Genomic DNA, 22947 nt, shown 5'->3' on the forward strand with positions numbered 1-22947 from the left:
ATTGTTAGGACTTTAAGAGTCTTGTATACATTTATCCAGACTTTATTAATTAAAAAAAGAGAGATGTTTAGTTGTATGAAAGGATGAAGTCAGGTAATCTTCCTTCATAAGGCTGAAAGGTCAAGAGAAATTTTTACTCCTAAGACATTTGTATTTTGTTGGCCCCAAAATCTGTTTGAAACTGTTGAACTTGGAACACCTGTGGAAACCTGCCTGTAGGAGATGACCTTGATTACTCTGACCCAAATGGGTTAGATATGTGTTTCCTGGGTGTGAGGTCCCTTATTTTCTTTTTCTGTAGTAGCAGGTGTCCCAGAGGATCTCTTTGCTTCCAGGTACTCAACCATTCCATATGTCACCATAGACAACATAAGCACAGCCAGTAAAATGTACAGCTTGATGTAGACTCGCAGTGTGGTGCTGTAACCAAAGGCAATGACGAATCCACATGATTCCCAGAGACGGTAATTTGCAAAGGCAGCCTCTGTGTGCTTCTCAAATAAAACACCATAAAGTCCTGAATGAAAACAAGGAGACAAGGTTTGTGAAGGTTAAGTTTGAAACTACGTATTTTCTGCAGCAGAGATAAATAGGCCACGTCAGGGAAAATGAACCTTTCCTCTTAAGGAGAGAAGAAAGTGCAAACTTTGTTGTAGAATATTTTTGCGCTCATATGAATTGCGATAAGTTAAAAAACAGCAAAAACAACAAAAAAGCAAATAACAGAGGAAAAAGGGAAAGAAAATGAGAGGAAAAAAAGATGTGTGGTCTCAAAGTGAAATGATAGGAAGTTTGTTTTTCAAATTATCAGCCGGAAATGGGGAAGGTTTGTAGGCAAGTCCTTACATACTGTTGTGTTGTCTTGAAAGCTCCCTCTGAGTTTGGTCAGCTGCATCCCCATGCCTGGGATTCAGGCAGGGATTCCCACCTCTGGGTTCTACTGGTGAAGCACCAAGGGAAGGGCAGAGGGCTCACTTTCCTCTGGGTGCTGAGCTAGCATTGGTGGTGATAACAAAGCCAGTGTTTCCACTGACTCAGCTGTGGTGAGTAGGAAGGAACGTGATGAACCTTGACTTCGCTCATTCATTTCTGTATCTAACAACTTGTATATTTGAAATATGCATATTCAGCCAAAAGACAAAGAGAACAAAGTTCTCTAGAATGCTGGATCTTAATTACCAACCTTGCCAAGTGCAGTATGGCACCAGTATGGCTGACTGGAGCTGTGGAAGGGTCCACTAGGCTGGCTGAGTGCATGGGCTTGCTGCTAGGTCTGAATTCTTGTTGGTAGCTATAGAGCCTCACTTTCATGGAAATTCTGTCCTAATTCTGTCCTGCCTGCTTTCCCATTCCTACAGCCTCTTCACCTTGCTCTGTTGGTAGGCATGAATGTGGAAAAGGACTGCTGAAAATAATTTTTGTCCAGGTTTATAAACTTTCCAGTCTGGTTCACATCCTTTCTAAATGCACATGTAATGCTCGAGAGCTTTATTTTATTTATTTATTTCTACCTGTGCTGCACAATTGTCCTTGAAGTGTGTTTATTGCCAGGAAGGTGATAACAGCAACTGTGCTCAACTTAGATAAGAGAGGGAAGTACACACTCTGAAATGAAGTAGGTTTCAACTGGTAATGGAGTGCACATATGTACACAAACATATCAGGAAACTTTGTAACATGAAATGACTCATCTATTGTTTGCCTGCATACCTCTAGGGGGAACTCTAGCATTAACTATCCACAACAGGCCAAAGTAAACCGTCTCTGATTACCGTAAAATGCCTGGAGTATGCAGCACAATGATGTTGTATTTATTCAGCGATTAGTCTGCTGAAATGGAAAGGGCGTTTGTGGGAGCTTGCCTAAGGAAGCACCACAGACCTTAGTCCCTAATGCTATTTTACAGGTCTTAGTCTCACCTCATAGCCTTTGGAGTCAGGAATTTCTCTTATTATTTTAGTACTGCTTTCCCTCTATAAAACTGATGAGGAGGAGAAGAGACTGTCCTAAGCAGGCATTTCAAACTGCTGAGTTTGTTCTGGGATGCAGCATTATAATGTCACTGCACAATCTCCTGCCATTATTGTGACAATGCAAATTCTGTGCGTTTTGTTACTAGAAGCTGCAGAATAACTGTAAAAGATGACAAAAAAAGGATACTGTGCAAGCATAAGGAACATTAGTCTTTTTCCTAGTTAGCAACAAATCTGAAGGTTTTAATGAATATCCAGCAGGAGCCTGAACATGTGGGTGACCAGCAACAGTACTGTAATAGAGGTTGGAGTTCTCGCAACACTGCAGAGCTCAGTAGTACAATGATTTGTACACACAACATGCAAGTTGTGCCTTGTGAGGGCATTAGGAGCTGCACAATCTTCCAGCCTCCATCTCTCACACTGAAGCCCTCTTCACATTGAAGCCTACTCCTTTCTCTTAATGAGGGCACTGGGTGCCCCTTCCTCAGATATGCTGGAACCACACGAGATGTTTTCAGGAAAGTCAAGTATCAGGACAAGGACTGCTGGAAAGATCCCTCATCTTAGTGAGAGACATAAGATTCTGGAGAATGATTCTTAAGAGTTTTGGGAAGGAGAGAGGTGGACAGCCAGGGAGATGGCTGGCAGGAGGAGCAGGAAATGAATTACCAACTTTGCTTCAAAGAGTGCAAATCATCACTGATGCTCTCCCTTTATAAACCTGAACAATGAGAGCACTGACTTACAATTGTATCAAAGGCACAAGGCTGTGGGTTGAGATGAGAGAAGCTGAGAGGGTGTTGCTTGACATGTGTAACAGCTCCGCTCTAAGTGATATGACCTGAAACTGCTGGAAGGACAGAGTGATCTGACTGGTTGCTTCCTTATTTGTGTAGGGTACTGTAGAGTGCTGGAAAGGAGTTCTGTAAGCACCAGGAAAAGGACTGTGGTGATCTCCTTTTGTCTCTCTAGGAGAAATGTACTGATTTATCCAGTGAGCAAAATCATCAAATCACTTACTGGGCTAACCAGAGAGATGCGAGAGAGGACACCTAGACACACTGGCAAATAAGGGCAGATATGGGAGCTAGCAAGTGAGCTAATTCTGTCACCTGTGTATTCCTACAGTCTCTTGCCAAACATGAATTTGAGATAGAGAAATAAGAAGCAAAGTACAAGAGCAAGTGGGAGAGCATTTAACAGTACCCTGTGGACACAGGCTATGGCACTGGTTTAAAAAGACTGCAAGTGATGGTCTTTAGTAGCCTGTATGTATTCCAATACATACAATAGAGACTGTAGCTTTTCCTTGCCCTCTACAGCATTTTGTAATCTGTCTTCAGTCTGCAGAAGATCACTTCCTCTAGTTCCCATTAACGGTAAGTATAAGTGAACCCTTACAGAAGTGAGTGTGTATCACCTCGTTATCTGTACTATGCTGGGGATTAATAATTACACTGTATCACAGAGCAGAAGATGATAAAAGATTTTGAAGACGTGTAGTGTATCAGACAAGAAGTCCAAACATAGCCTTGCAGCAACAAATTCATAGGATGAGTGTAAGAAATAAGGCAAGTACAGAATGCCTTATTTGCCAAAGAATGGTCTTTCCCCTACTGGCAGTCAAAGACACAGGGGCTTTCTGAGTTTTACGTTTCCTCTGTACCACCAGGCTTATTAACCCCCAAGAACATTTCCCCCTGAAATGATGTAATGCCAACTTAAAAGCATTTATATTTTTGGGCTCTTGTTAATCCTTTGGTAATGAACACCACAACTTGATTATGTATTTTCTGGAAAAAAACATTTCCTTCATTTTCTATGAAGCCTGCTGTAGGACAGTGCTGTTTGGTACCACTTGTTCTGTTATTAAGAGAAATAGCGAATAAATCATTTTCTAATCACCTTTCCTATATTATTCACAGTCTCACATTCTGCTTTCCTTATTTATCTCTTGTCCAGGCTGAAGCATTCTAGTTCGTTATTCTTCCTTCACGTGGAAATCTCTCATGACTCTGCTGCTTTTTATTGCTTTTTGTACCTTATCACATTTGATTATGATTTTTAAATGGAACAAATCAGAAATGCATGAATCGTAGATTTGTGTGGTTGCATAATGTTGTTCTCTGTGGTTTTTTCCCTCATTTTTTTTTCTAATAACTACTGAAAGCCAATTTACTGCTTCTTTTGTAGCTGAGATTTGCGTTGATTTTTTTTGAATGCTCTATTTTTTATTTTTATTTTTTACAAAAGACAGACTAAATGTAACATTCTTCTGAACCTTGTAATTTTCTGAGAAATATGCTCCTCCAGAATATTTATTCTGAATATCTGTTATCTTTCACAATGTTCTCCTCTCTTCATCATGGAAAAAATATTTAATAAGTATTCTACTTTCTCATTCTCAACTTCTGATTTATTCTAGTCTCTAAAGAGCTAAGATATGTCCTTCAGTAGCGGTCTTAAACCTATTCTAATTATTATGCACGTCCTAAACCAGATTGCTTATAAATATAACATGCAGAATTTTACATCTCAGGAGAATTCATTTCATTGTCACCAAGACTTACCATTAGTTTGTGTCTGCCAAATGGCATCCGATAAGCCCCAAAGAGCAGGGAATATGAAGAACACGACAAGCTGGTTAGAATGAGGTTTCCACAGCAGTAGTGCTATTATACAGGCAGTGTTCGTAGCTGTGGCTGTCAGTTTAGAAAGAAAGCAGAGCAGTATAAATGCTATTATATGCAGGAGAGGTAGTGGTATATGCTCTTTAAAATTCTTCCCCCAACTAAAGCACAAGGCAATCCAGAAATCTTTCTGGTTCAGAGATTTGCACTGACTGAGTTGATACTGCATGAAATACAATACAGTACAATGCAATCGTTTAATAATCTTCTGTTAATAATTCTGAGCATTCTGAACTGAGGGATCCTGGGAGCTGATGTGGCTGTTATCATAGGGGACCAGAACTGCCACTCAGCAGGAGAAGGGGCTGCTGAAAGCCTCGCAATCCAAATGCGAGGTGTGTGGCGGGGAGAGAAAGCACTGTTCTGCTCTGATTAAGTAGTGCTAGATTTCCTTTCAGGGCTAAGGAAGACAATTAAGAATGTCCTGAGGGTTTGCTGCCTTCTTAACAGTAGTATGTAAATGGATAACTGATTAGTCCCTGTCACTGGTGCACCTTTCTAGTCTGAGTACATAGACTAGTAAACACACCTGAGAGCTTCAGAGGCTTTGCATTACTAATGCTTTTTTTGTTTTTATTGCTGTTAAGTTATTGTTGGGTGGTGGTGTGATTTGTTTGTTTGTTTTACATCTAAAAGGAGTTCCACACAGACACATATAGAAGAATCACAGATGATTTAGTGATAATAGTGTAACGAACTCTAAATTTCTTCTTTCTTGCTCAGGTTTAAAAACTCCTGTAGAGGAAATTCCTCTAGTGATGCACGTTAACTCAGCAAGTGAAGTTTCTAATAATACAGGTTTTTAACAATATAGGCCTGTGTGATGGAAGCAAGGTATCAATACTTTGGGGTGATACTTCAGTGGATACTGGGACAGAAGTGAAACATTTCTTGGTGTTTTTCTGCCTCCATTGTGTCATTGCTCCCTGAACTTTGTTCTCTGGAGAGAGGGAACTAGATTCTCAGTTGCTGGTTTTCAGTTGGTTTTGCTTCATAAAAGGTGTGGCAATGGAGAAATCCTTTTCAGGTTCATTGTAGAACCTCAACATCTGTAATCTGTATTGTAGGATCGTTTATTGCCATTGCATTGTAGCTTCAAAGCTATAGGACGTTTTCTGAGTAGACAGTGCCCTCAAAGGCAGGGTGAACTCACCACAAACAAAGTGACATAAGACAGTGACTCGAGCACAGCTGTGTGCTGTGCTGCCTCTCATGAGTTAGTTTTGCCTCCACATCAATTTTAATCGCTAGCTGACGGGGAGCCTCACTTTGTCCTGCATGCAAAGGGTCGAGAACTGGATTTGAGGTATTATGTGAGGTGATCAGTCCTTTGAGTGGACTTTACATACCTAATGCAAATAGAAATTTTCTACCAGTGAACTGAGAGATCTTTCCAAAGAGCAGAGAACAAAGGGAATTCACAGCTGAAAAGCAGATCATCACGTAACCAACATAATGAATCCCCAGGGCACAGGTCACATAAGTCTGCAAGAGAGGAGACAGTGGTGACATATTGACTTTAGTGAATATATGCAGCTATGGTTCAAGGGTCTTACCATGAGTATTTAGTAAACAGCCAACACAGACAAGGTCAAAGGAGCATAGCTACAGAGCTTGCTCACAAGTTTCTGAATATGAGTACTGACATAGTTGGACTTCAGCAGTGATATTCCTAATCCAGTTCCCAGTCACCCATGCAAACAGCAGTAACAAGGAGGGGAAGAAACTGGAGCACTGCTAACTATGCAAATAAAGCTCCTGGCAGTGACACAAGGAGTTTTCTGTCCTTGCCTTCGTAGATCATGATCTGACAATGTCTGATCATGAAATGTCTGAAATCTAACAATTAGTGCAATGGCCATTACTGAGCAGTTCCCAGGAAGCAAAGAGGACCTCACCTATAAGAGCATTCAGCAAGCCAGTGGATGTGGCCATGGAGTGCCCCTCTCAATCCATTCAAACACAGCTGCAGGTGCACTCTTCCATCTGCCTATATGCTAGGTTTGAAAACTTGAGTATCAAATAATTAGCTCAGGAACTTTGCTCCCTTTCTTTGGAGGGTTTCTCAACAAATGTGGGGAACACACCTGAAGTGTGTCTAGGTTTGTAGAGTGAGGGAGGAGGAGCAACAGTGATCATTTTAATGCAAAGGCTTCCAGCCATCAGTGTAGAGCGTTTGCCCTCTTTCTGTAGAGGTTCTCACAGTAAAATAATGTGATATGTGTGCTGACTTGCAGTTATAAAAACTCAAGGGAAACCAGAAGGAAGGAAGATGGAAAAGCTTTGCAGACTTCTGGCTTGTCTCCCACTTTGTTATTTACAACAAACTGAAGAGTTTGAACCTGTAGCTCTCTGCTGATGAGTTAAGCTCACAATGTGTGTTGTTGTTTTTTTGTTTTTTTTTTTAGGCTGTTCCAAGGGACATATTTACCACTGGCTTATCCCATCTGAAGATGTCAGTCAGAGTTCATTCAAGTAGAGGTAAGCAGTTATTTAGCTAACCACAAATCACCATTAAAAACATCTTCATTTAACAAGTAAATATAGATCAGATGCAATTAGTAGGACACAAAGGCACAAAGAACAATTAGACAGAAATAGATTTTCATTGTCATCCACACCTTTGTGTAGTCACCAGCAAGAAATCCCTGTTCAAGCCCACTGTACATTGTCAGAGGGATTAGAAGACACTGTCTTTTATCTTTAAGCTGCTGGAAAGTTGCTAGGAACGTAGACCAAAAGGATGGTGTCTTTTGTATTTCTTTCTCAGTCTCTGCTTGCTCAGATTTGATCTGGTCCAGAAATATAATAATCAGCAACACAGCTAGCACACCACTAGCTGCAAAAACAAAACAAAAAGTTCATGAAAAAAAATAAGGAATGCTGGAAAAAGGATGGGAAATTGCTTGTTACAGTTATTGTTCTGACTTATTGCTTAGCTCTGCATGGGATGTTTTGGCAGATGAATCTGATTCTGCTTCAGAGTAAAGGCCAATTCTGTGTAAACAAGGAGGCCTGAGGCTCACATCTTCTTCATGCAGCTGTACACCTTGCAAATCCCGTCTGCTTAGCTGTGACTTGGCTGTTGTGACAGCCACCAGGCCAGCTGCATGGCCACTGAGGGTGATGGCTCACCCTTCCAGGGCAAGGCAGGGGTCATGGGGACTGAGAGCTGGCCAGAGAGTGCTCCCTCTGGGTCTATCAAAAGGCTTTAAATCAACACAAGAGAGGAATATACACTTTCAGTGCCAAAGCACTCATGTCTGGGGGTGGATCTTCCTTCATATACATGGAAGGAAAAATACAGTGCTAGAAGTAGAACTGCTGTCGTGGATCCCAGTACATGTAGCCATTTTTTGTTGGCTTTTTTTTTAATCATCTCTGGACTGTGCTTTAAGTACAGAATAAGTGCTATTTTTAAGATGATAGTAAACAATTGTGCTCTTGAAAAAGATGTGTTACAGCTTTGAACCTATAATTTCTTATCAGAAGCAGCATATAAAAGAGTACATACAGTAGTTAAAAAGTGATCATGTATGCATCAGTCTACATACGCTGCTCATGGAGTGAATCATAAAGATTTTGTTCACGTAATCAAGAAGGTATTTGTGGCTCATAATACCCATGAAGACAAAAATTGGCAACTGGTTTCTGACAGGTAAAAGGCATGACTGTATTTCCTCTCTTGCTGGTGGACACTAGAAAACTATCTGTGGAACCAAGTGGAGTTACAGAGCAAGAGGAGAACTGAGCACCTCTTCTCATCCAGGTGGCCTGTTTGGTGTGCTCCTATGTGTTCATCCTCTTTTCTGTGAACTTTTAATGCACAAATATGTTAGCAGATTTACAGAAAATTGCTGCATTTTTGTGATCATGTATTATTTCTCACCTATGTTTCCTAGAAGGAAATTATATTCTCCATTGTACTGATTCTAAGTGGTAGCTGGACTGTAAAACAATAGTGGTGTATATTCTGCCAGTGTATTCATTGGTGCATTTGGGCTGATGGCAAGACTTATGAGAACAGGATATTTGCATTTATAGGTCAAATAGTCTAACAAATATGTTAAATGAATCAAGAATGATTACAGGAGATGAATAACTGCATGGCTTAATAGTGATTGGTATGAACATAAAAAGAAACATCCACAAAATGAACAAGAGGCTTATCTAATATTAGGTTCCACCTAAGCAGGCAAACTGTGTACTCAGCAACCAAACAGGAAAGACATTTTAAAACTGTCTGTAAATGAAATATTTAGTTATTTGGTTTCCCTCGAGGTAGGAAAAGACATATCTTTTATTAAATGCTTAAAAGAAAAATGAAACCCTACTGACACAAGGTCAGTAGACAGCAAGGTTGCATTCGTTTTGCATGAGGGAAGCCTAAGGGATTGCTGTATATGTTAGTCATCACATTTAAATTTAAACCTGAGAGCCAAAACTGCCTTTAACAAAAACTCATCAGCTCCAGCACTCTCTGGAAGGGAAGTGGGGGGGATACTCTTTGCGTTTTCTCACTTCAGAAGAGTGCAGGTTTGCACAGGAGAGAGGGTTTGCTGTGGTGGACTTGCCTGGTGAGTGCTGCCTCTGGCTGGATTGCACACTCTCCGCTTTAGTGTATGTCAAGTTATGTGCATATGTCTCAACATTGAGAGTATATTGATGTGCAGAGGCTAAGATGTTTTAACAAAGGTAAGGCCACATTCTGCCTTGCTAAAATACTTCTCATTTATTTAGAGATGAGCCTGTTTTGAGACAGATGCATTTTGAACTTTCTTCATTACTACGAAATGTTGCTGAGTTTTTACCTATCTGGTTTCATCTTTGGAGGTTTGATGGCATCAGTCTTCTCTGTCTTTGATTTCTTTCTAGCCCTATGCAAGGAGGGTTGATAGCAGCTATAGTTACTAAATGAGAGATGTGCCAGTTCACCTACTGCTGCTTTTTATCTCTGATTTTCTCACAAAAGCATTATAATTTAAGCATCACAGCTGAGAATTGACTAAAGTTGTAAGATCTCAGCAGGGATCCAAAAAACTCCCACTGAATGACTGCATGTTCTAGGAGCTGTGGTTCACATCCACCTCTAATTACAGTGCAGTTCTCATGCTGAACTGTAGCACACAGGTTAGAACACTCCTGCCTGTTCTGATCGGCATCCACAGATGGCTGGCAGCTGGTGAGTTCAGGTCGAATCATAGAATCATTAAGGTTGAAAGTGACCACTAAGATCATCTAGTCCAACCATCAGCAGTACCTCTAGAGAGCTGCTCTTAGCAGTGTGGACTTCTGCTGGTCTATATGAATCAACCTGATGCCATTAGTAACTCGTTTGCTATTACTGATACAGAAAATGGTGGATTTAAAACTCTCTCTTGCATAATTGGATGAGCTTGTGTAATCCTCAAATTGCAGCGTAAGCGTACTTTCAATTCTAGTCTGAATCAGCTTTCTTCCAGGTGAGAAGTCTTGCTGCTTTAGACAAAAATCATGTGATGCTGGCACACAGCATTTGAAACTATTTAGAACGGAGTAGTTTACAGCTCTCATTATCTTATTTCCTTCTTGCAAACTGGATTGAAATAGGAAGTTGGAAACTTAATCTGCAAAATTATGCTTGATTTCACAAATATTAAGTTCCCTATCAGTGCTATTCATTGATGACTGTGGATTACTTACCAGTGTAGACCCCTAGCAGAGTGTAGACCAAGGACTTAGAGGGTTCTGCCAAGGCAGTGGTGTTAGTGGTATTGCTCTCACAATCATACGCCCCACAGCATGCCAGGTGGTCTTCTGAGATTTCCACTAACTCAGTAAGAACCAAAAAAAAAAAAGAAAGAAAGGCAAGACAGAGACGAGATCAGATGAATGCATACTATATATAAGGATGTAGTGAAAAGGGAATCTAGCACTCAGTGCCTAATTGTGGTTTCAAATCCTTCCAATTACAGATGTTTACTTCAGTATCCAAGCTTAACATGCACAAAAAATTGGTTTAATGGAATCAGTTGCTCAAGACAGAACATGGAATTGATAGTTACATGAAGGCACAGACTGAAGCCAGAGGCTTACATCTGACTACAATCTCTATTTGCATTATTTGAAGTTCTAGTATTTATTTGTAACTTCTAACTTATATTACACTGCAAGAAAGGGCTTTCAGTTTACAGCAGAACTTAACTGCTCTTGTAGAAGAGCACACTGTCCCTATTCAGAAAATTTCTGTGTATGATATAGAAATGGAAACCACCTTGAGACATCTGTTTTATTAATTCAACTTATGATTACCCCTTAATGCAGTCTTCTAAGAAACTGGCTTCTCCTTGCTTTAATAACTTATTACTAGCTTTATTACAATTTGAGAGCATATTTGAAACCAGAACAGTATGGCAGGGTTTGGAGTAAGACCTTTGCTTTGTTTGATCTCTTCTGCCCTGTGCTGGGCTTGTGCCAAAGCTGCACACACACACACACATGCTTATACGTCCTGTGTGTCTTCATGACACTGTGCCCACTTCCTTTAGGACCCCATTTGTAAAAGCAAAATACTGACCCAAAGTGTGTGCATGAATAAGCTTTGCAGTGAGAAAAGATGATTAAAAAAACCAAAATTATTTCAATATTTTTGTTGCACAATTTTCCATTGGTCCACGCATAGTAAAGAGCAATACAGTGTACCTTGACTGATTCCTTAAACAGAACTTGATCTGTAATTTTGCAGTTGAGTTACTGAGTAACAGCAGTTAGTGTGCTTTTCCTCATTGCTTCCAAACAGTGGTGCTGCAGTGAGAAGTAGCTGTTCACTTCATAAACAACTTCAGGTTCAATGTAGATCGAAACATAAAGAAAATAATTACCTTACTCAGTGGCTATAGCTACATGGCTTTGGATGAGCAAGCCTTCAGTCAAGTTAGCATATGGTAACTGTGACTCACACTAGTAAAATGCAGAATTGTGCAAAACAAGTTTGTTTGGGTTTTTTTTTTATCTGTTCATGTATAATCTGATGATGAATGCACAATTAGTGGTATGAGAACTGCAAGGCAGGGTTTGTTTTGTTCTTTTGACAGTAAGGCTGCAAAGTTGGTGAACGAGAAAGGATGATTCTCTTAATTTACATTGATTTCTGTCCCTTGTTGTAGCATTCCATCATGGAGCAGCTTGCCTTGCTGGATTCAGTGATGCAGGCAATACGTTAATGCTGTCTACTAATACTGTATCTTTCTTACTGCTCCATGAAACTTTAAGCATGCTCGAAGTGAGTAATATGGGTAGTAGGTACCTTTGCTGTACTGTCAGAGGAGAGGCAAGGAACTGAGTGCCTGGAGGCCCTAACCCTGAGGCAGTTCTTTTCTGCTGACAAAGCATAGCTGGGAAGTATGGCTTGTAGCATGGCTGCTCGTCACTGAGACATGCATGTCCTTGGGCTTTGAGAGTTGATGACTGCACATCTCCCAGGAGGGCAGCCTTTCCTGAAATCCCATGTAACTGATAAAAATAAGTAAAAGTTAGAGTTTCTTTGGAGTTCAAGGAACATCCTCCAATGTAAAAGTATAGTGGATTTACAAGATGGCCAGTATTTTAATCTTCTTATTATCATCACTTAACATGATGTGTACTGTGAGCCAAAGGAGAGTAAAATGTTTTGCAGACCCCACCACTGCACCAAATCTTCTGCCCTGCACATGAAATCAGAGCAGCTGGTCCCTCCTGTGACATCATGTGACTCAGTAATCAGGTCAGCAGGGCTCTGCTGCAAGTGATAAAGTCCTTTAGCATTCTGCTTTGACGGTGTTTGGGTTTAGAAGATGCCTGATTCTCCACAATTATCACAACCATCTTGTTATAAACCCAAGGATTCAAAGATTAAAACCTGGTACCAACTCTCTGATGCTTGGGTTTCACGTAATACCTATTTGAATATCCCCCAGAGAACATACAATTTAACTGAGCCCAGGAAGAGAGGTAGCTCCTTGCTATTCATAGTAGCAGTGCACGTGGAAAACCCCTTCCATATCCATCCTGCTCTGATTTTGACAGTACAGGGAATGGCCGGGGGGCTGCAATAAAAATAATACACAGTAGTTCTGTGAATCTCTAAGGTGGTGTCCAGGTATTAATTTATCTTCACAATTGCCTGTTTAAGGCTTATGCCAATTACAAGCATGGGAAATGAGGGCAGTGCTGTTGAGTGATTTCTTCAAACTACATAAACATCTGCTGTCTGAACCTGAAATGTGCTGGAGAAGTCCTGGCATGCAGATTCCTGCCAACAGCTATTTCTATTTCTTCTTGACAATTCTGAAAGCACTAATTTTTGGTGAGCACCAACACCAGCCTGACTAACCGTGAATGCTTAACAGCAAACTAATGCAGTACTACAGGCTTTGTGAAAAGGTTGCTCCAGTGTTTTGCCTTTTGTTTTAATCTACTTTAAGTCAGATCTAGAAGGCTGTCACTGCCAGCAGCCTATCTGTGCTTTGGAGACATGAGGGGAATTCAATAGACATCTATTTTTGAGCTAGATGTCTGAACTGTCTTTATAGTTGATGAAGTGTTGATAGAAAATAGACATTTCCTGAGCAATCTAGCAGATCTGCTGCAGATGAGCTAACTCACATCTGAAGTGCTTGTTTTTACTGATTATGATGGGAATTGAGGGTCACTAGCTCAACTACAGAAATCTTCAATCATCTAAAGCTAGCTCATGTATATAGTAGAAGTGCCAAGTTTTAAAATATATTTTACCTTTGTTAGAAGATTGGCTAAGTATCAGGGATGAAATAAGATTTCCCCAGATTCCAGAGGACTGAAATATCAGAAAGAAGACCCCAAAGTATTGGTTGATAATGTCTTTCCCAATTTTTCCTGCTTTCTCAGCATATGAATTGCCAGCAATGGTGAGGTAAGTGCATTTGGCAGACCAGAGTGGTGCTCCTCCTAAGCCCAGGATCACAGAGGTAGGGATTAGTGTGTACCTGCCAAAGAACACTTTATTTAGCAGAATTATCATCCTTTAGCATAATAATCATTTACCCAAAGATCCAGAGGCAACAAATAGACATCAAAGAAATAGATTTATCCTGTATATGATTCAGCAAATCTACTGTGTGAAATCAAGAAAGGGCCAACCTTACAAATCTTAGGATCTGAAAACACTCCCAGCTGTATCTAGGGGCTAAGTCTAGGCTAGCTGGCTTTGTGCCCAAGTGCTCAATCCCTTTGTAATTGAGAATTGCATCTGCTCCTCAGAAGATGGATCACAACACCTTTACTCTGTAGAGTTGCATCCACTGTTACTAGAGAGCAGGAGTATACTGTTCATCCATTTCTAAAGCGGCCTGGTAGCAACACATCTCTTCTACTCACAGAGCCAGATTTCTTTTCAATCCTTCCAAAAACAGACCAAATAGTCACTTGGATTTTATAAGAAACCTCTGATTTTGTTTTGACGTTTTTTTTCTCAAAGGGAAATCTCTGCAGTACATAGAAGCTAGAGAAGCAGCTTCAGGTGGGTGGATGGATGTATTCATTCTGGCTTTTTGCATCTTTTTACTTCTACTCTATCCGTTACTGAATTTATTTATCCCTCTTCATTTAGGTAATGCCTTTTGCACCTAATATTCAAACCCATAGCAAGGGGGGTAGCGCAGGGGTTGAAACAAAAGAGAACTCTACCCTCACTGTTATCTAGCCCAGACACAATAGAGAGGATTCGAGTAGTTAAATTGGATAGTAGTACCAGCTAGCATAGAAGTTCCCCAGGGAGAAGGTAATGTAGCAGCACATGGAGCCTGCAATGGTCCACTTGCAGCCCAGCTTCTTGATGAGAATTGGAGGGAGAAACATGGATGAGACGATAAGAGCAGCATAGAGAACACTTAGGGAAGCAACGCCCAGGCCTTCCTCAGAGTTGAGACTGCTCTGCATAGACAAAAACAATAGTTGAGACAGATTTTACCACAGGTATATGCCACTGTGATGTACAGAGGGTGGCTTTGAGCAGAAACAGGGAGATGGAAGCTGGGCCTGAGTGTTAGCAAGTCCTTTCCCCAATGGACTCTGTGAATTTGTCATTTTCTCAGTGATAACCCCTTTTAGAAGGCATAATACTGAACCAGTTGAGGATTACTCAGAGGCAAAACTTTGGTGAGTCCCATTTTAGATTAGTTAATGTAATTTGAGTTTCTTGTTGAAAGGAGGATCTTGTTTGGCTTTTGTCCTTCCTTCTTTCTCCCATACAAGAATATCCTTAATGCTGTACTGCAAAGGTTGCAATGGCAACAGTGAAAAATTCTTTAGTTTAAATTGCAGGTCTGCGCGTCTAAATTCATCACCCACCAGGACATGGAGGTGAGGAGAGAATTTTCTGTGTTGAATGGTGTCAGTGTATTTGGAGACTGGAATAATTGTTTTGTCAACAGGCAGAGAGACTTCCTGATCACAGAAGTTGAGTGTCTGATTTTGTCAGCTACAGCTTCCAAGAATGTGGAGCCAGGCTTTCAAAATCATATGACTTCTTAACTGTTAGGAGTTTCTCTGGGGATGGATGGGAGAAACATTGAAATAAACATTGCCTGTTTTCAGTTCTTCACCTACAGACTACAATGCAATAAAATAACCTTTTGATTGTGTCACAGGAAGTCCTCTTTAGCCACCAAAATGAAGTGGAGAGAGAAGGGATTTACTTTGTAAGTCAGCACCGCTCCCTCTTGCAGAATAGGGGACATGGATATTGCAGTGCTTAACCTGAACATGTGGTTTCAGATGCTAGGGCTGACTTGCAATTTCTGAGGTTTATCACTGCCCCTCTTCTTAGTCTTCCCAATTTGTAACACCTCCATCCATTTGTAGAACTTTCCTGAGCTTGGAATTTGACAGTGTTAGCAAAAAGAAACTGATCTGAGAGAGAAGAGGTAATGTATGGAGATAGGAGGGATCTTCAATGCAGTGCTTAGGAGATGATTTAGCAGAGGGTTGTTAGAATTAGGGTAAGTTTGTTTAGGTTGTGGTTGGACTTGATGATCTTTAAGGTCTTTTCCAGCCTGAACAATTCTATGATTCTCTGACATGAGTTTAGCCCTCTTGTGTTACTGCAGATAACTATCATATTATATTAAATAATAATAATAAAAATAACCCTTACTAATAATGTTTAATTTCATCTTCAAAGCATTCTTATTCCTACACTGGTTGGAAAATCCTTCCAGAACCCACTTGCTCAGGGGCATCTTCTGGTATCCTACCTAACCCTGCTTATAGATAGCTGAGATACACGTGTTTATCATTAGACCAACATTCTAGTCTGAAACCCTTCGCCTTGAGTTTATCTGTCCTGAAGTATTTGTAGAAAGCAACAGTTTCCCCTCACTCTTTTTTAGCTATACTAAGAAAGCCAGCTCTGGTGTATGGTATGTTGTGTTCAAATCTCTCTTAAAATCTATCTCATTTCTGTGTTTCTGGATGTTAATTTCAATATTAGCTGTGGCTAATGCTGTGGCCTGCTTTTTGTATGAAATAGTTTTTTTTTTTTAAATTACTATGTTATATCATGAAGAGTTATAGTATTGCTTCATGCTTACATTATTTAATGAGTTAGGAATATATTTTTTATTATTTAATATTGCTGTGTTTTAATAATATTGAAAATACAGCACTTAAAAAGTATTCCAAAACCAAAAACTTTCCCAGAAAAGAAATTTGTTTGCAATTTTACGGTATATTTGTTTGAGAAATATCTCAGAGAAACTTACTTTCCATTCAAACAGCTTTTGTGGATCTAAAACAGTACACTGATGCAAGTATTCCAACTGATGAAGTACTAGAAAATTCTATTTAGTAGATGCTATGGATCTGGGTGAAGGACAGCAACCCATGCTATGTTGATGTCTTAACCTATGTCATGAATATATCTATACTTATGTGATATATAAAAATATATTATAAATCTGCGAGGGAGGCATTTATGTATATTTATTATATGTATATTTTTATATATTTATAAAGACTGTGGAAAGACTGAGGGATTTCACACTACCACTTGGGCAGATGCATTTCTGGCCCAACTGTCTGCCAGCTATTTGAAGATGCTCCACTTACCTGTAGACTCTGGAGCCCTCCATAAGCAGTGAAGAGAAGTAAAAATCCAAAAGAAATGACCAAAACATTCTTAAGATTCCTTTCCATGTTGATTCAAATAAGACAAAGGTCTCCCAGTGCACAGAATTGATCCAACTATTCCAGGGGATGCTTTGAGTGGGAGAAAAACAGCTTATGTTTCGTTGGGAAACACTTCTCACTGTGTTTGTAGAGGAAAGAGTTGTTAATTATTTGAGGATTGTCCAATGAACTTTACTTTTTTCTGATACTTAAACTCCTAATGGAGTTGTTACTCATTCACCTGTTTTGACTGAGGCAATAAAGCATGCTCCCAAGGGAAATCTATCAAGTTTTATTAGATCTGCCTTGATACTTGGGCATATAAGTCATTTTGCAGTACTTTGAGTTTAGTATTGCAGTCTTAGGTGATAGGGATTTCCCTTATCACTGGTATAGAAGAAGAAACTGCACTGAAATGCCTGTCTAGCATGAAGATAACACTAATCCATAAAGGGCAAAGATTAAAAGATCATATTGAAATCTATATTAGGCCTGTTGCTTAACTAAGGTCACAAAAGATTTCAAGGAAATGGGATTGTTTTTAATCAAGTCTCATCTGCATACAGCAGCTCTCTGTATGCATGCAGCATGTCAAAACAGGGTTGCTGGCTGCCAGGCAAATGGGAGCTTCTTCATCCACAGGGGGAACCCTGTGGCTTTGACATTCCAAATTTACCAAGTCACCCTCATGGGAATCATTTTTCTCTATCAAATCAGAAGTGAAGAAGGAATCTAGCTAATAAATGAAAGAGCAACTTCCTTTCCCTTTCTCTGGCCCCTGAAAAATAGCAGACTTTGTGGGATGTATTTAATCTTCCTAAGGGATGAAAAGTTCCCCCCCTGTTTTATCCTATTCTCTCTGTTTTCTGTTTGTCGGTGACACACTGACCACCCTGTGTGACACTTTCTGGATATTTCACTTCCAAGCACCAGGTTTTCCTGCTCTTAAGCCAGGCAGGGTGCACAAATCCCCTTCAAATGATCTTCCTGCAGCTTTGGTAGGGAATGGATTTTAACTCGGGAGCAAAATGGGATCCAAGACCCATGCTGTACAATGAGCCTGTTCAAATGATGGCGATCTGTAGGATGTCCATGGGGTTTGGCAAGAATGCACGGTTAAGGCTTAGTATAAATCCCACTAGATGGCACAATTTTGCTTCCCACAGGGAAGCAAGAGGGTGAGGGGTGAAAGTTGTAGATCATTAATTCATTTAATACATTAAAGAGGTCACAGCTTGTTTCTCCTTTGGAGAAAATTCCAGTATATGCTTTTTCATTTTCTTCTTTTGTCTTATAATCTCCTGGAATGAATTAATGCAGGAAACATAATCTTTTAATTCTCTTTTGTCAATGGTACTTCCACATTTCAAGTCTAGATAGTGAAATACTGGCTTTTTATTTTGGACTACTGTGCTCAGCATGGAAAATGCGACTCCTGTTTTGCAGTGTTTGTAATCCTCTACAAGGCTTATGAACCAAACTGGTGCTGCTTTGGCCTCCTGATTTCACATTTTTTAGATTTATAGACCCTTAACTATCTACCAATCCAGAGCTTTGCATTTTATATTTGTACTTCGTGACAAATGTTGTTCCTTTTTTTGACCCCTTAGACTTAGTCTGCAAAATTCTAGGGGACTGAAGTCACAGGTTGAAAAATGCTGAATAAGTAAATGAGAAAATAGAAGAAGAATACTTTTCCTAACCTGAAGTATAGTTTTGGCCTGTTCTTGCAGATGCAGGAACCAAGGATAGCACAAAGCACATTCAGTTCTAAAAGCCTTTATTTTCAGTGCTCTATTTTGGCACTAGCAGTAATGACAACTCAGCTTTAAAAAAAAAAAAAAAAAAAAAGTAGAAAAACAAACATTAACTTGACACTACTTTTAAAATGCAGTGTTTAATAGGATATCTGATCAACACTTCTGTTCTGGAGGAATTCTGAACTCTGAGTTCTGTCACGTCCTCTTAGCAGCACCTTGTTGGAGAGCATATGGGGGATGGTGAGTTTGAGGGGTTTTCTTTTCTCCTCTCAGTGATCAAAGACAGTTACGCCTGTTCCACCATTCCTGCCTTGAGCTTTGGGTTATCCAGCCTGCTGCTGAGCCTCTCCCTAGGAATGCACAAAGTTTCTACTGAGGAATCTGATAAGGCTGAGGAGCTCTTCCTTTGGTGCCAGGCAGCAGTGTCTCCAGCAGGCCTGCTGTGCATCACCTTTGACACCTCTTTCATTCTTTCAGTTCATCTAACAGAGATTAAGTGAGCCTCAGGAGTGCGCACTATACTTCAGGCTTAGTTTTTGCACTGGAGGCTGCAGTCACCAAACTGAAATTCTCATGGACTGTGATCATAAACGTAGAAAATAGAGCAGGGTAGTTAAATTCAGGACTCCATCCTTCAACTATCGTGTTTCTTCTCCTGACTTCATTTTTTGAATGTAAATGAGGGCATGCTTTGTTTAAAAGATGTAGCATTGGAGGCTAATCTCTCATGTTTTTTAATTTCATAATTATCTATCATTTCCCTATTTAGTCTTTGCTGGTTAGATATATTGTTTAAGCAATTATTTTAATGACAGCAACCCAAAGCCCAGAATACTCACTGTGGTATTCTTTGTCTTGGGAGGCTGTTAATTCATTAGCTTCTTGTCCCTTGAGTCTACCTGTAGAAAGGATAAGTCTTTTTTAATGCTGCTTGGATGATGGCTTGGCCACCCACACAGCATGGGCAAGTGTTGCAAGAGCAGCTTGCAGCTGCTGTAAGTGACGCTGGTCTCCAAGGAGCTTACAGGGAGCATGAGCTGCAGAGGACAAGTGCTTGCCCTTGGATACCTCCAAACACAAGGGTGATGAGAGAGGAGGCAGTCTGCATATTCCCACATGGAGAAATGAATCCAGTTTCTGCCCCTTTTTCGTGGTGAAGGCATTGCAGGTGTCCTAGAGGGAAGCACCAGGACAGAGCCTATTGTCCTGAGCTGCAGCATTACTGAAAAGCCTTTGGTATATTGGCTTGTGCTGGAGCTCTTAAAGGTGACAAAGCCAGCAAATTGCATGGGACCTACTGGGCAAGTTACAGAAAACTACCTGGTTAACACTCCCAGCTGGTTAATCCCATGCTGCTGTTATTTAATCCAGTCTGTGAGACACAAGAGCTGTGAGCTTTCTTACTCAACAGACTTTAAGGGGCAGTCAGGACTCTCCTTTGACTAAGCTACCATCATCCCAAGCACTCACCTTATGAACACATCAAACAGAAGAAGCTCTTCACGGGCTGCAGCAGTGCAAGTGTCCTGAGGACAGAAATTACTCCTCCGAAGAGTAGGGTACCTGTAAACCATAATGTTGAAGCATAGCACGAAGTTGAATGATTCAAATAGGAAAAATCATTCACAGTGTGCAGCAGGTGTAAGAGAGCATGGCTAATGAGTCTAACTCTACAACAGCCTTTTCTTTCCAAAGTTCTGTTCTCCCAGGGAAAGAGCCTCTCCTGAAATGTCTGCTGTGTTCCCTCCCACCAGGACAAGGTCTGAGTTCTCCATTCAGAAGAAAAGGGGCTAATTAAAATTCAGGGCTGCTTGGTCCAGGCTGCCGGCACAGCATTTCCTTTCTTGCTGTGGAAGTTTGGCTGCGTATCTCCATTCTTCCCCTCCTCCTTCACCTGCTTTGGTGTCCTGCTGATTTTGGAGCTGAGATTCATGATTTGTGAAGCCAAGCCACTCCTCACAAGGGACCTTCATTTTAGCTGTTTACTTTGACAAAGGTTAGGTTTGCTCTTGGTATTTGTGAGGCTGTGACAATACCATGAGGGTAAGTGCTGGCTGGGAGATGAAAGACCTGAGGTATAATAACCCATGGTTGGTGACCTTGGAAAAAAAAATGTTAAATGCTGGGAGAATCTGAGCTCAGGGGTGAGAATTGTAAAGCTCAGCTGGGCAAATTAAGAAGCAAAAACTGGAGTTTGTTCTGAAGAGGGTTGACAGTCAGTGAATTAATTTTGCCCACAGAATGAGATAAAACTAATGATTTTTGTGGTGCCAAAAGTCTTAGCATGTGAGTTGCTCCTGCACTCCTCTAAATGTCCAGTCATCCCCTCCTCCTCCAGCTCACATGTCCAAATTGACTGCATTTTCCTTCCTTCCTTTCAGATACTGCTCCTTTTCCCTCATGCAATGCATTGTCCTTTTATCTGTATGAAGACCCTCCTTTATATGTGGCTGCATAGGCATTAGAATGCTTCTTCTGTCTGCATCCTATCTGATGACATCCTTCATCTTTCTCTGGAGGCACCAAATTGTCTATCTTGGTCTTCCCTTCTGTCCTTGATCTATCCTGTCTTCCTTTACTGCTTTGCTGATCCCTGGCTTTAATCTCTGCTTTTCCCTCCCTACCTCACCTCCTTTCTGCTGCTTCTGCATCTCCTGAAAGTCAGCTGAAAACTGTTGGTTGTGTCCTATCTCACTAATTTTGGATCTGTGGGCTTTCAGGTCCATCTCCCTCAGTGCTGTTCTTAATATCTCACTAGAACCTTTTCCAGCTCTACTACCTATCTCTTGAAGAAGAGGAGAGATGCCTTATCTCATGCACTGCGAGTCAGCTTATGATAGAAGAGGGAGGGAGAGGGGGGGGCAAATGAAAAAACTGCAGACAGTGCAGGCCACAGACTTGAATGCAGTTGCAACATTTCTATCTGGAGGACTCTGTTGGATGCTTTTCTCATAGGAGACTTGTCTGTTCTGTTGAATCCAGCTACCAAAATAACCAGTATTGTCTCTGTAGTAAAGGTAGGAGTCAGTCTGGGTTAGGATGAGATGATGCCAGCTTAGGATCACCCATATATTTTTATAAGATTGGAGAAACAGTTTCTTTAATGTTGTTTGACTTATAGATGTTACTAGCCTCCTGGGATTTTCATCTCTCTTGGCTGGGGTTTTCAACGCATGAAGCATTGTCTATGAAGGTGTTCATAGACCCTGATTCTAGCCCAGGGAGAGACTCTAGCATTCTGAAGCTAAGCTCCTGCCCTGCACAGCAACCTCATTTCTCCACTGCAATTGTCCTGCTCTCATTCTCATATATGAAGGTGTTCTCATTTTGGTTCATTTCACTTTCTTAAATCTGTTTCCCAAGCGCTGTTGACATACATGTGCATAATCCTGCATTTTGGATGTTTCAGAATAGCTGGGATAAACTTGTTTCTAATCCTAAACCAGCGGCTGTCTTGGTAAGGTTTAACACCCTGCTAAGATAAACATGCCACTGTTGAGGTCTGTGCTTTTCTAATGAAAGGGTAGGGAGGCGGATCCTGCATATGAACAATAGACTTTTGTATGGCAACGGCTCTGGAGTCTTCAGAGCCATTTACTGGAAACTGCTAGACTGCACATTAGCTGTTCACAAGAGCATGCATCAGAAATTCCTTGCACACACCCATGAGCTGGCATGGGAGGATGGGACTCTAGTCAGCAGCCCAGACCTTTTGCCAGGTGTAAACTTTTGGCTTTCCTTTTTGGTTCATGCGGCTGCTCATGTTGTTAGTAACTATCACATTAATAAAGTCCATTAGTGGGCAGCAAAATAAAGGGTTCTGTAATGCTTGAGCCAGGAAGATTCTGCTTTTGAAAAGCTACCACAAAGACTTGTGACCAGTTTATCTCCTTGCAGAAATAAAAGGTGAAGGGAAGTGGGGCTTGATCCTAGAGAGCTGGTTTAGCTGGTTTGCCTCAAGGCATGTCTGTGTAAATACCTTGGGATGTGGAGGCTCTGACTCTCCAGCCCCTTCTGCTTTTCATGTAGCATGGTCTGCATCCTTGGCTGGAGGTCCCATAAGAAGAATACTTGTCATCTGTTTACCATCTGCTTGCCATCAATGTAAATAGTTTCGGCAGATGAAAGCAAAGGTATTGTGGCTCTTTTCATTTGCAAGCTTGGTTGCCACTCACCTTGTGCTCTCTCCCACTGGTTACAGTATAACAACGTATAGGGCAAGAGTTACCAAGTTGCAGAAGTGCAGGTATGGTGCTTGAAAGCGAAGCATAAAAAAAGAGCAGTTCTGCACAGACTGATGTTTAGTTTGGCATCAGAGAAAGGAGTTGTTACAGACAAAAGATCAAATCTGCTAAAATT

At 40.7% G+C, this 22947-nt stretch overlaps 2 protein-coding genes and 1 long non-coding RNA gene across 9 annotated transcripts in view; 1 reads left to right on the plus strand and 2 right to left on the minus strand.

Moving 5' to 3' along the window:
- The window catches only part of TTLL2 (tubulin tyrosine ligase like 2), a 487337-nt gene that overhangs the window by 5166 nt on the left and 459224 nt on the right, over nucleotides 1–22947 (minus strand). The gene's annotated exons all lie outside the window — the stretch shown is intronic.
- Nucleotides 20–20584, minus strand: UNC93A (unc-93 homolog A). Of its 7 annotated transcripts, none has more exons than XM_052696454.1 (11): nucleotides 20483–20583; nucleotides 20059–20151; nucleotides 19428–19487; nucleotides 16769–16918; nucleotides 14412–14593; nucleotides 13418–13647; nucleotides 10349–10474; nucleotides 7288–7505; nucleotides 6016–6151; nucleotides 4547–4678; nucleotides 20–517 (listed from the first exon to the last, which is right to left on the minus strand). In XM_052696454.1, the coding sequence occupies exons 4-11, from the start codon at nucleotides 16853–16855 to the stop codon at nucleotides 252–254; spliced, it is 1377 nt and encodes a 458-aa protein (XP_052552414.1). In that variant the 5' UTR covers nucleotides 16856–16918; nucleotides 19428–19487; nucleotides 20059–20151; nucleotides 20483–20583; the 3' UTR covers nucleotides 20–251. The 7 variants fall into 7 exon arrangements, with proteins under 7 accessions (XP_052552414.1, XP_052552405.1, XP_052552458.1 ...); XM_052696445.1 differs by having other exon boundaries at nucleotides 16769–16967; XM_052696498.1 differs by lacking the exon at nucleotides 14412–14593 and having other exon boundaries at nucleotides 16769–16967; nucleotides 20483–20584.
- The window catches only part of LOC128087184 (uncharacterized), a 146930-nt gene continuing 142697 nt past the window's right edge, over nucleotides 18715–22947 (plus strand). Inside the window, exon 1 of the long non-coding RNA XR_008209703.1 lies at nucleotides 18715–18828. This is a non-coding gene — a long non-coding RNA (uncharacterized LOC128087184). The remainder of the gene's footprint in view (nucleotides 18829–22947) is intronic.

Source organism: Tympanuchus pallidicinctus, unplaced genomic scaffold (assembly GCF_026119805.1).
Source record: "Tympanuchus pallidicinctus isolate F22 unplaced genomic scaffold, pur_lepc_1.0 scaffold1, whole genome shotgun sequence".
NCBI lineage: Eukaryota > Metazoa > Chordata > Aves > Galliformes > Phasianidae > Tympanuchus > Tympanuchus pallidicinctus.